At 45.5% G+C, this 13,082-nt stretch overlaps 1 protein-coding gene across 1 annotated transcript in view; it reads right to left on the bottom strand.

Moving 5' to 3' along the window:
* Positions 1-2,653: 2,653 nt before the first annotated feature.
* The window catches only part of LOC311107934 (cyclin-J-like), a 35,890-nt gene continuing 25,461 nt past the window's right edge, over positions 2,654-13,082 (bottom strand). The window contains exons 4-6 of the mRNA XM_084150553.1: positions 8,382-8,681; positions 6,251-6,410; positions 2,654-3,314 (exon numbers count right to left, since the gene is read on the bottom strand). Coding sequence (XP_084006679.1) covers positions 2,786-3,314; positions 6,251-6,410; positions 8,382-8,681 — 989 coding nt within the window. The 3' untranslated portion in view covers positions 2,654-2,785. The remainder of the gene's footprint in view (positions 3,315-6,250; positions 6,411-8,381; positions 8,682-13,082) is intronic.

Raw genomic sequence — 13,082 nt, 5'->3', positions numbered from 1 at the left:
ACAAAAATAGTGGGACATTTCTGGTGTCATTTCATTGGACAAGTAGTGTGGATGTTTGCTATCAGCACAGTTCTGTGTACATAGAAAGAATGCACAGTATCGCTATAGCAATACGTACTGTACGCCAGTCAAGGCTGCAATTTGCAACATCGTCATAGTGTTCAGAGCTCTCTGCTTTCTGGCAGCAAGGATCAAGGTTGAGTCAAATCACACAATAATGTCAAGGAATAAGTTATAAAAGATGCACCAGTGGTGAGAGCTAGACAGTGATGGCTGTGAGAGAAGAGTTCTAGCCATAGAAACAGAACACAACATTCTAATGCTATGGTTCTACCAACAAAAAACATATTGCACCTCGAGACCTCAGTGAGAAGTAGCTTTTTAGTGAGGGAAGAGCGAGTTCTTTATCTAAAACGGTCGTATTCAAAATGTCACACCGTAGCAAAAATGTTTTGCAACAGAAAACAAGCTTTCTTATTGGACAAGCTCATGTAGTCCCTCCCTGTTTGTCAGTCTTCTTCCGTTTGGTGCCTAATGAATATGACCCAGTACTCCACACCGACTGCATCCATCTTTATTAACACAGGAAGAACAGGAGTAAATAAAATCCACTTAAAATAATAGGAATGTAAAACAACAAACTGTACAAAGTTAAAAGGCAGAATCCTTGTGTCTATAAAAAGTAGTGATGACCGTACAGTGAGTGGGATTAACATAGTTCAGAAGAGATCAGTCAGGAAGATGCATTTGGTTGCTAGTAACAACATACAGTAGTCTACAAAGCCCTTCATTCCATTTGTAGTAAAATACTATCTAGACTACAGTAAGTTATGTTTATGCTATAAAAGGTTTAGACACATTTCAGATGCTTGCCAGATATCTTGCTTAAGAAGGCTTCATACAGTGTTCAATGAAATACTCTGATATCTAAGCCTAGAACATTGAGAATCTGAACATACATGTTCTGAGAACCAGAACACAGCCTTAGTAGGAACAGCATAGTTCCAAGTCTGAAAACTGCTGGGGACGAGGTACAACCATAGTCAAATATACACATTCAAAAAGGATACCGACAGAGAAAAGGACCAGAAGTTAACACTGTTGCAGATAGAAATGTGATTTATAGAGCTTCCATTATTCCCTGCTCTACACAAGATACCCATAGCTGATCTAAAACAGCACATTTCTATCTTAACATTCTTCTGAGTGAGCCCCTGATTTAGATTTTCAGCCATCGCCACAGTAACCAGCGAGACGGCCTGTGACCCAGACGGGGAATCTGGACGTGTTTACGTTCCAGCGTTCCAACAGGAAGTGGAAGTTTGGGAAACGCAGCGCTGGAAATGTGGGAAGCAATTAGTGATGACAAGCTGCAGATGGGCTGTGTGTTTCATCGTCCGCAAGGTCACGGATTCCACCAGGATGCAAACGTACTGTGTTTATATATCTTGGTATATTATTTAAAAGGCAGGTCCTCTTCCTCTGAGAGACGTAGAGACGTGAGAAACCCTCCTGGGTGCCATGCTAGCATCTACTTAAAGCACACTCAACAGCACAGAGTAAGACGACAGCTGATTGGGTAACCTCAGCCTAACAACCTGAGCCTGAATATTCAGTAGCTATACAAGGCAAAAAAATATGTTAATTAAAAAATAAACAATGTGTTTCACGCTGGTATAAAAAAAAACTAACTTAACCAAGGAATAGAAAATAAACCACCAAGGAATAGAAAATAAAGCAACAACTAACAAATGTCAATATAAATAAAAAGCTACGGCACGTTTCAATGGCATCGTATTCAAGTAATCTGTTACATCAAGTCCCTGATATACACTGTGGTTCATGGAAACAAGACTAGTCTTCAACTCACGCAGAAGGCAGCTACATTTTATTATGTACACTTCAAAGTTCCAAGCATAGAATTAGAATCTCTCTCTCAAGGAGGGAAGATGGAAGGAGAGAAACATGATAGGTATGTTAACTGTGGATTTCCCCTGCTGTGACAGAACAATGAACTCTGTGGCCTCCCCTCCCCATCCAGAGAGGATTATGGGTAGGAATTCTCAGAGGACCCCTGTAGCACTTAAGTGACATAATCCCTTTATTCACTGGCATAAAAGTCATAAAGCCTTTATATACTGACATAGCAAGTGACATAGCCTCAACTCACTGGTATGTCTACTTATAACACTTCATACCACTGTTCCCAAGTCAGCAGCTCAAGGTGTCACTTTACTGATCCATTTCTCCTCTTCAGTTGAGTTAATATTTTTTGGATTACAGTGAGAGCGATCCAGCAGCACTTAATCTTCAACCAGCTGAATTCACAGACAGCCAACACACAGGATGCATGAGGAGGAATCATGCTGCATAGCCTCTGGTTCACAGTGATAACAACAGTATCTCAACCAGGGACATACGGTGACTATTCTACAGTGTTAATGCTACTGCCTTGGCATCATGTTCCTGTGACGTGATCGGAACACAGTGTTCAACATCAAGTCAGTGACATCAGGTGTCATGTCAGTGTGATGACCTCCACGGGGTCATCGGTGCCCTTTGACCTTTGCTTGCGTTTGAGCAGTCTTTCTCTCCGTCTCTGTCTGAGGGTGGGGGGCGCGGGGCGGGGGGCGGCCGAGGAGGGGGACGGGGTGCTGACGGAGAGAGAGAGGAGGTCTGCCAGGGAGCGGAGAGGAGGAGGAAGAAGTGATGGAAGAGGAGTGCAGCGCTCCCTGTCCCTGGCTCGGGGTGGTTTGCTGTTCATCCTCTCCTCCGTCTCCTGGCGTCACCTGTCGAAGCAGCCCGCTGCCGTGAAGCCCACGCCCCCCAGGTACCCCCCGCTGTAGGCCATGCTGAGGCAGTGTCGCGGCTCCGCTGCCAAGGCTACCTGTATGGAGATGGGGCCCTGCAAGGCCAGCGGTGCCACCCGAGCCCCAGGCTGGAGCCCCGAAGTCAGGCTAGGATAGGAGGGGAAGGCCCTTGCTGTGGAGGTCATGGTGGTGGCCCCAGTGAGCAGCCCCATCCTGTGGCTCTGGAGGAAGTCCTGAGACATGTTGACCCCAGCAGGCTCCAAAGCCTGGGAGTCCGCTAGCGCGTGGAGCTGGGACAGGGAGGGGGAGAGGTGTGGGAAGCCCACTGGGCCGGGCTGGAAGAGGAGCTGCTGGGAGGTGGAGGTGGAGGAGGTAGCTGGTCTCTGGATGGCTGGGACCGGGGAGAGGTGAGAGGGAGGAGGGTGGGACTGGAGAGAGGAGGAACGAGACAACGGAGGGGTGGATTTGGGTTTGTTGGCCTCCTTCACATCACTGTCATGGGCACTGTGGAGAAGAGGGGGAGAGACGGGAGGTAGAACAAGACATTTGTTATTATCTGAGAAAGCAGACAGTGGATTGTCATGTTTTTACAGTTAACCTACGTGAGCAATGAGAGAATTAGCATGGAGTTTGGCTCGGTAAAATGCATATGAGTATGTCTGTGCATACAAGCATGCAATTGCACTCAGGTGTGTGTGTCTGCTCTGTGTGAGAGAGACAATGCAGCATGAGTTTGATGCACTGGGTGAGGTGCTCCCAGGTGTGTGTGTGTGTGTGTGAGTGAGTGAGTGACAGAGAGAGACTTACAGCAGCATGAGTTTGATGCACTGTGTGAGGTGCTCCCAGGTGTGTGTGTGTGTGTGTGTGTGTGTGTGTGTGTGTGTGTGTGTGTGTGTGTGTGTGAGTGAGTGAGTGACAGAGAGAGACTTACAGCAGCATGAGTTTGATGCACTGTGTGAGGTGCTCCCAGGTGTGTGTGTGTGTGTGTGTGTGTGTGTGTGTGTGTGTGTGTGTGTGTGTGTGTGTGTGTGAGTGAGTGAGTGACAGAGAGAGACTTACAGCAGCATGAGTTTGATGCACTGGGTGAGGTGCTCCCAGGTGTGTGTGTGTGTGTGTGTGTGTGTGTGTGAGTGACAGAGAGAGACTTACAGCAGCATGAGTTTGATGCACTGGGTGAGGTGCTCCCAGGTGTGTGTGTGTGTGTGTGTGTGTGTGTGAGTGTGTGAGTGACAGAGAGAGACTTACAGCAGCATGAGTTTGATGCAGTGTGTGAGGTGGTCCCAGGTCTGTGAGTGAGTGAGAGACTTACAGCAGCATGAGTTTGATGCAGTGTGTGAGGTGCTCCCAGGTCTGTGAGTGAGTGAGAGACTTACAGCAGCATGAGTTTGATGCAGTGTGTGAGGTGCTCCCAGGTCTGTGAGTGAGTGAGAGACTTACAGCAGCATGAGTTTGATGCACTGTGTGAGGTGCTCCCAGGTCTGTGAGTGAGTGAGAGACTTACAGCAGCATGAGTTTGATGCAGTGTGTGAGGTGCTCCCAGGTCTGTGAGTGAGTGAGAGACTTACAGCAGCATGAGTTTGATGCACTGGGTGAGGTGCTCCCAGGTGTGTGTGTGTGTGTGTGTGTGTGTGTGAGTGAGTGAGTGACAGAGAGAGACTTACAGCAGCATGAGTTTGATGCACTGGGTGAGGTGCTCCCAGGTGTGTGTGTGTGTGTGTGTGTGTGTGTGTGTGAGTGAGTGAGTGACAGAGAGAGACTTACAGCAGCATGAGTTTGATGCAGTGTGTGAGGTGGTCCCAGGTGTGTGTGTGTGTGTGTGTGTGTGTGTGTGAGGTGCTCCCAGGTCTGTGAGTGACAGAGAGACTTACAGCAGCATGAGTTTGATGCACTGGGTGAGGTGCTCCCAGGTGTGTGTGTGTGTGTGTGTGTGTGTGTGTGTGTGTGTGAGTGAGTGAGTGACAGAGAGAGACTTACAGCAGCATGAGTTTGATGCACTGGGTGAGGTGCTCCCAGGTGTGTGTGTGTGTGTGTGTGTGTGTGTGTGTGTGTGTGTGTGTGTGAGTGAGTGAGTGACAGAGAGAGACTTACAGCAGCATGAGTTTGATGCACTGGGTGAGGTGCTCCCAGGTGTGTGTGTGTGTGTGTGTGTGTGTGTGTGTGTGGGTGAGGTGCTCCCAGGTCTGTGAGTGACAGAGAGACTTACAGCAGCATGAGTTTGATGCACTGGGTGAGGTGCTCCCAGGTGTGTGTGTGTGTGTGTGTGTGAGTGAGTGAGTGAGTGACAGAGAGAGACTTACAGCAGCATGAGTTTGATGCACTGGGTGAGGTGCTCCCAGGTGTGTGTGTGTGTGTGTGTGTGTGTGTGTGTGTGTGTGGGTGAGGTGCTCCCAGGTGTGTGTGTGTGTGTGTGTGTGTGAGTGACAGAGAGAGACTTACAGCAGCATGAGTTTGATGCAGTGTGTGAGGTGGTCCCAGGTCTGTGAGTGAGTGAGAGACTTACAGCAGCATGAGTTTGATGCAGTGTGTGAGGTGCTCCCAGGTGTGTGTGTGTGTGTGTGTGTGTGTGAGTGAGTGAGAGACTTACAGCAGCATGAGTTTGATGCACTGGGTGAGGTGCTCCCAGGTGTGTGTGTGTGTGTGTGTGAGTGTGTGTGTGTGTGTGTGTGTGTGTGTGTGTGTGTGTGTGTGTGTGTGTGAGTGACAGAGAGAGACTTACAGCAGCATGAGTTTGATGCAGTGGGTGAGGTGCTCCCAGGTGTGTGTGTGTGTGTGTGTGTGTGTGTGTGTGTGGGTGAGGTGCTCCCAGGTCTGTGAGTGACAGAGAGACTTACAGCAGCATGAGTTTGATGCACTGGGTGAGGTGCTCCCAGGTGTGTGTGTGTGTGTGTGTGTGTGTGTGTGTGTGTGTGTGTGTGTGTGAGAGTGAGTGAGTGAGTGACAGAGAGAGACTTACAGCAGCATGAGTTTGATGCACTGGGTGAGGTGCTCCCAGGTGTGTGTGTGTGTGTGTGTGTGTGTGTGTGGGTGAGGTGCTCCCAGGTGTGTGTGTGTGTGTGTGTGTGAGTGACAGAGAGAGACTTACAGCAGCATGAGTTTGATGCAGTGTGTGAGGTGGTCCCAGGTCTGTGAGTGAGTGAGAGACTTACAGCAGCATGAGTTTGATGCAGTGTGTGAGGTGCTCCCAGGTGTGTGTGTGTGTGTGTGTGTGTGTGTGTGTGTGTGTGTGTGAGTGAGTGAGAGACTTACAGCAGCATGAGTTTGATGCACTGGGTGAGGTGCTCCCAGGTGTGTGTGTGTGTGTGTGTGTGTGTGTGTGTGTGTGTGTGAGTGAGTGAGAGACTTACAGCAGCATGAGTTTGATGCAGTGTGTGAGGTGCTCCCAGGTGTGTGTGTGTGTGTGTGTGTGTGTGTGTGTGTGTGTGAGTGAGTGAGAGACTTACAGCAGCATGAGTTTGATGCACTGGGTGAGGTGCTCCCAGGTGTATCCAGTCAGTAGGTGTAGAGACGTGGTCCAGCTTGGAGAAATCTGGAGACAGATACGAGACGCCGCTACGCATGCCGCCGCCACCTGAGACGGACGGAAACTCAGGAATGCATGGTCTAGAGGAACACAGACAGACTGTTAGAAATGGTCTAGAGGAACACAGACAGGCTGTTAGAAATGGTCTAGAGGAACACAGACAGACTGTTAGAAATGGTCTAGAGGAACACAGACAGGCTGTTAGAAATGGTCTAGAGGAACACAGACAGACTGTTAGAAATGGTCTAGAGGAACACAGACAGGCTGTTAGAAATGGTCTAGAGGAACACAGACAGGCTGTTAGAAATGGTCTAGAGGAACACAGACAGGCTGTTAGAAATGGTCTAGAGGAACACAGACAGACTGTTAGAAATGGTCTAGAGGAACACAGACAGACTGTTAGAAATGGTCTAGAGGAACACAGACAGGCTGTTAGAAATGGTCTAGAGGAACACAGACAGACTGTTAGAAATGGTCTAGAGGAACACAGACAGACTGTTAGAAATGGTCTAGAGGAACACAGACAGGCTGTTAGAAATGGTCTAGAGGAACACAGACAGACTGTTAGAAATGGTCTAGAGGAACACAGACAGACTGTTAGAAATGGTCTAGAGGAACACAGACAGACTGTTAGAAATGGTCTAGAGGAACACAGACAGACTGTTAGAAATGGTCTAGAGGAACACAGACAGACTGTTAGAAATGGTCTAGAGGAACACAGACAGGCTGTTAGAAATGGTCTAGACGAACACAGACAGACTGTTAGAAATGGTCTAGAGGAACACAGACAGACTGTTAGAAATGGTCTAGAGGAACACAGACAGACTGTTAGAAATGGTCTAGAGGAACACAGGCAGACTGTTAGAAATGGTCTAGAGGAACACAGACAGACTGTTAGAAATGGTCTAGAGGAACACAGACAGACTGTTAGAAATGGTCTAGAGGAACACAGACAGACTGTTAGAAATGGTCTAGAGGAACACAGACAGACTGTTAGAAATGGTCTAGAGGAACACAGACAGACTGTTAGAAATGGTCTAGAGGAACACAGACAGACTGTTAGAAATGGTCTAGAGGAACACAGACAGACTGTTAGAAATGGTCTAGAGGAACACAGACAGGCTGTTAGAAATGGTCTAGAGGAACACAGACAGACTGTTAGAAATGGTCTAGAGGAACACAGACAGGCTGTTAGAAATGGTCTAGAGGAACACAGACAGGCTGTTAGAAATGGTCTAGAGGAACACAGACAGACTGTTAGAAATGGTCTAGAGGAACACAGACAGGCTGTTAGAAATGGTCTAGAGGAACACAGACAGACTGTTAGAAATGGTCTAGAGGAACACAGACAGACTGTTAGAAATGGTCTAGAGGAACACAGACAGACTGTTAGAAATGGTCTAGAGGAACACAGACAGGCTGTTAGAAATGGTCTAGAGGAACACAGACAGACTGTTAGAAATGGTCTAGAGGAACACAGACAGACTGTTAGAAATGGTCTAGAGGAACACAGACAGACTGTTAGAAATGGTCTAGAGGAACACAGACAGACTGTTAGAAATGGTCTAGAGGAACACAGACAGACTGTTAGAAATGGTCTAGAGGAACACAGACAGGCTGTTAGAAATGGTCTAGAGGAACACAGACAGGCTGTTAGAAATGGTCTAGAGGAACACAGACAGGCTGTTAGAAATGGTCTAGAGGAACACAGACAGACTGTTAGAAATGGTCTAGAGGAACACAGACAGGCTGTTAGAAATGGTCTAGAGGAACACAGACAGACTGTTAGAAATGGTCTAGAGGAACACAGACAGTGTTAGAAATGTCATGATTCACTCAATCCAATTGTGACAAGCACAAGAGGCTATACATATTACATAACAGTCCCTCTATTTCCTTTCTTCCTTCCCTCCATCCCTCTAACCTTTCCCCCTTCGCTCTCATTCCTTCACCCCATCCACCCTCCATCACCTCTCCATCCACCCTCCATCACCTCTCCATCACCCTTCCATCCACCTCATCACCCCTCCATCCACCTCATCACCCCTCACCTTGCAGTGACACCTCCAGGAAGTAGTGTGTGTACTTGTCCATAAAGCCTTTGGTCTTGGAGAGGGAGGAGAGAGGCCAGCCGTTGTACAGGTCTCCCTCCTGCACCGAGGCCTGGAGGTAGTGGTCTATGAAGTGGGCTGGGGTGGGCATACACAGGTTCCAGCTGAACGTCTCCAACAGCAGCAGCTCCATCTTAATGAGGTCTCTCTTGTTGAGAACAAGGTTCAGAGAACACATGAAGCCCAGGGAGTTCAGCTGCTCCAGCTTAGGTACCCGGTCCTCCCTCTCCTCAAACTTACCTATGGGGGAGAGAGGGGTTAGAAGGTAGGCTATACAAAAACCTTTTAGGGTTGACCCCATTTAGGTCGACTGGTCCATTGTTTGGTCGATAGGCTGTTGGTCGACCGAGATCTTTAGTCGAGCAGTAGCCCCCCCCCCCAAAAAAAAAAATGGTGTACAAGACACCTGTCTGTTTGGCTCCTGTCTGAGTGGACTGATCCATTGTGGAGGGGGATGGCACAGTCCATCAGTCTAAGACATGTGCTACTGAAATTGTATATGGTTATATTACATAAGAACAATGGTGCAACACTAATACAAAATAATATTATTTTATAATAAATGCATTTTCTCCCGTGTTGGATAGTAGTCGCTGTCCACGTTTCTGAAACACATCAGCGCGCTGTTGAATTGGCGCCCTTTCCTAGACCATGTTGCTATGTGCATAATAGCAAAGTTAACCCGAATATTGGTGTTGAGAACAATGCGGCGGAGGTAGCAGCAGAATGAGGAGATGAGAAAACAGCCCTCGCCTTATTATCTAAGTGAGGAGAGAGGAAACCCCAACTTAATTAGGTCTATAATCAATAGCCTAACTGTTAATGGGCCTGGCTTTATAAATCATCAATATATCTACAGAAATAAGACAGATCCTGCTTCTGTTGCCTGTTTGTTTAATAGCCTACTGATTCCGTGAGCACAAAGTTTCACGCAACCACATGTCGGATAAACTTTCACAAATTCGGCTGTTAACCTTTGTTATGCTGTAATAAAGGCTTCACACATTTTTTTCCGTAAGACTCTGGTATTATTTATTTAGTGTTGTTTACACTGTTCCAAATTGTCCAATTTTTATGTATTTATAATAATAACAACAACCCTCCTTTTTCCTTGATCTCCTTGTTATTACGATTATTATTATGATCATCATTATAATAATAAGTGATGTCATTATCATTAGTAGGCTTAGTATACAGTGAGGGGAAAAAGTATTTGATCCCCTGCTGATTTTGTATGTTTGCCCACTGACAAAGAAATGATCAGTCTATAATTTTAAGGGTTGGTTTATTTGAACAGTGAGAGACAGAATAACAACAACAAAAATCCAGAAAAACGCATGTAAAAAATGTTATGAATTGATTTGCATTTTAATGAGGGAAATAAGTATTTGACCCCTCTGCAAAACATGACTTAGTTTTGACAGGATTTCAGTCCTTCACGGCGTAGCGTGTTACCAATTGTTTTCTTGGTGACTATGGTCCCAGCTGCCTTGAGATCATTGACAATATCCTCCCGTGTAGTTCTGGGCTGATTCCTCACCGTTCTCATGATCATTGCAACTCCACGAGGTGAGATCTTGCATGGAGCCCCAGGCCGAGGGAGATTGACAGTTATTTTGTATTTCTTCCATTTGCGAATAATCGCACCAACTGTTGTCACCTTCTCACCAAGCTGCTTGGCGATGGTCTTATAGCCCATTCCAGCCTTGTGTAAGTCTACAATCTTGTCCCTGACATCCTTGGAGAGCTCTTTGGTCTTGGCCATGGTGGAGAGTTTGGAATCTGATTGATTGATTGATTGCTTCTGTGGACAGGTGTCTTTTATACAGGTAACAAACTGAGATTAGGAGCACTCCCTTTAAGAGTGTGCTCCTAATCTCAGCTAGTTACCTGTATAAAAGACACCTGGGAGCCAGAAATCTTTCTGATTGAGAGGGGGTCAAATACTTATTTCCCTCATTAAAATGCAAATCAATTTCTAACATTTGACATGCGTTTTTCTGGAGTGGTCTCTGCAGCAGGGAGGAGAGGGAGACAACAGGTGCTAGTCACACAGTCACTCGCTGTCTGAGCCCGGCCCGGCACAATCAAATAAATTGCTGATCGGACTCCCTCTAGTCGTGTGTCTTAATTATTTAATCAAACAGTGTGCTTAAAGCAGCAGACAAGCTCAGTGCATATAGCTGATTTGATTAAAACCCATAGGATGTGTCTATCGACCGATCCATTGGTCGAAAGAACAGACGACTCTTGGTCGAACAACATATATCATTTCTTATGTCGGGGACAACCCTAAAGCCTTTCCTAATATTAACACTGTAGTTTTATGCGGGGAACTTGTATATGTCACATGCTTCGTAGACAACAGGTGTAGACCAACAGTGAAATGCTTACTTACGGGCCCAAAATGTCACATTTTCTTGTAGAATAAAGAAGTGGCCTGTCAAAGGTGCAAGCATAGAAGACACAGAAATGTACCCTAGGTTGATAGAACTAGAAAAACAGCCAGGCCAACCAAAAGGAAATTCAGAAAAATAAAACCACATCTTCAACACAGCAAAGAACATTCAGACTTAGTTAAGGGACATTTATTTTAGACTGTGATGAAGTCTTTCAAGCGGAGAAACAAATGTTCCTTGAGATTTCATTAACACCGAGGTTCTTCATGTGGTATTTTCATCATGGTCCATAGTGTGTCTCCAGGCTTCTCTTGTCGAGCCCTCTCTAGCAGACCTTCACACTTCTCCAGTTGCCTGCGCCAACCAGGCAAACAGATGGTTTTGTGATCTGCTATGCAGCTTGCCAGCGGCTTGGTTTGCAGTACCTCTAAGTGTTTACTTATTTTGTGTAGAATAAATTAATTTTCCATCTCAAGGAGAGTTGGGAGTGTTAATATCAAGCACCACCTGGTCCCATTGATACGTGAAGGAATCCACTAAGAGAATATTGGCTAATCAATCAAAGAATTCACCCTGCTTTTAACTGTGTAAGTGGTCTCAATGTGTCTGTTTGACAGATAAGTGAAATGATATCCCCTTCAACTTAACGATTTATCCATGTAGTCGCTCTCCTCTATGCCTCCTAGAAGTGGTACAATCTGGGGTAAAATGTCTGGATAATCCATATCTGGGGTATAATTTCTGGATGTAATATAAGCCTGTGCCACTGGTTGTAAATGTCAAAGAGGCAGTACTAGTACATCTAATTAACTGTAGCCTAAAAAAATACATTTAATTGCATATGTAATATTACAATTTTCATATCCTCAAGTCACTTCCGTTCTATCACAAACAGTGCAGCAGTTTGTAGTTATCGGTAGTTGTCACAGAAAACATGAACTGATTTTGTGAACCATGTAGAAAAACCCAACAACTCATATGATCAGAAAGTAGAAACTTTGACAGATGTAATTCACTGACTACGTAGGCTATAGGGTGTCAATCAATGAATACAGTGTATAATCTACTGGTGATGATGATCCATTGTATCAATGATCTCAACCTTCTGTGTCATTGTATCAGCAGTGACTGTCAATGTCTGGCCAACCTGCAACTTCTTATAATTAATGCGGAAGATTTACATCAGATTAGTTCCCTGCACCGCTACATTTGACAAGTAGGTTTCAAACTCGTGGGAAAAAGTCAGTATCTGAGGATAGACTACATTTCTGAAGTTATTTGCAGCACATCTGTTTCCAATCAAAATTTAGAAAACGTTGCACAAATTCACTGATAGCCTACATCACCCGTTGCAAAGCACTGATGTTAATGAACGTGTAATCTCGGTTGTAAAATCCACGAGATTAATGCACATGGGAAATGAGGCTATAAACTAACAAACAGTTTTGTTTGATCGATTTAAAAAGTGATCAACACGCCTGTGTTGTGCCAGGAATCGGTGCGACAATGGCAGCTACAATAACAAAACACCACTCGGTTCGCTAATTAACTTCCTAGATGATTTCACAACAAATATGAATAAATACATTTTTCTTGCAAATTCCGCCACACACCTTGCTGTGTCTGCAACCCATGCTTGCCCCGCGTCCACTCGTCAACCCTACCAGTCCTTGTCTAGAGTTACAAACTCTTCTGAACAACGCGCCTCGCTGGGCTGGGCTGTGGTGTGGTCGGGTCTCTCAAGAGGTCTGTGCTGCTCTCTCACTCACAACAACTCGCTCAACTCGACCAGATGGGCAGTTATTTTTCAAAATCAAAAACACTGATCTTAAAACAATCTGGACCGACCTAAATATCCACGTTCTAGAAGGGGAAACACTGAAGATCAGTGGATTGCGCATCCTGTGTCGCAAAATTGAGGCTTGTGGGTGTTTCTAGTCTATTGATTTGACATTTTACCGTAATACACCGAAGACACGACCCATCAGACAATACAATGATTTACAAAACAAATATTAGGTTATCTAATCATGGGTTTCATACATGGAAAATGTTTCCTATTGCCTTGGCTATTTAATCATAGCAGGCCTATAATGTGCCCCAGAATATTGAATTCTCACTGTAATAAGATACAAATAAAGAATTGTATGGGTTGATCTGAATCTGCGATTTTGTTTATAATACATGTTGGGGAACAGTCCATGTGAAAACACACAAAAAAGTCAATGGAAATGTAAAAGAC

This window comes from Coregonus lavaretus, assembly GCF_964263955.1.
Source record: "Coregonus lavaretus genome assembly, chromosome: 32".
NCBI classification, from domain to species: Eukaryota; Metazoa; Chordata; class Actinopteri; order Salmoniformes; family Salmonidae; genus Coregonus; species Coregonus lavaretus.
The sequence above is the reverse complement of the archived record's forward strand: the minus strand, read 5'-3'. Positions and strand labels throughout refer to the sequence as shown.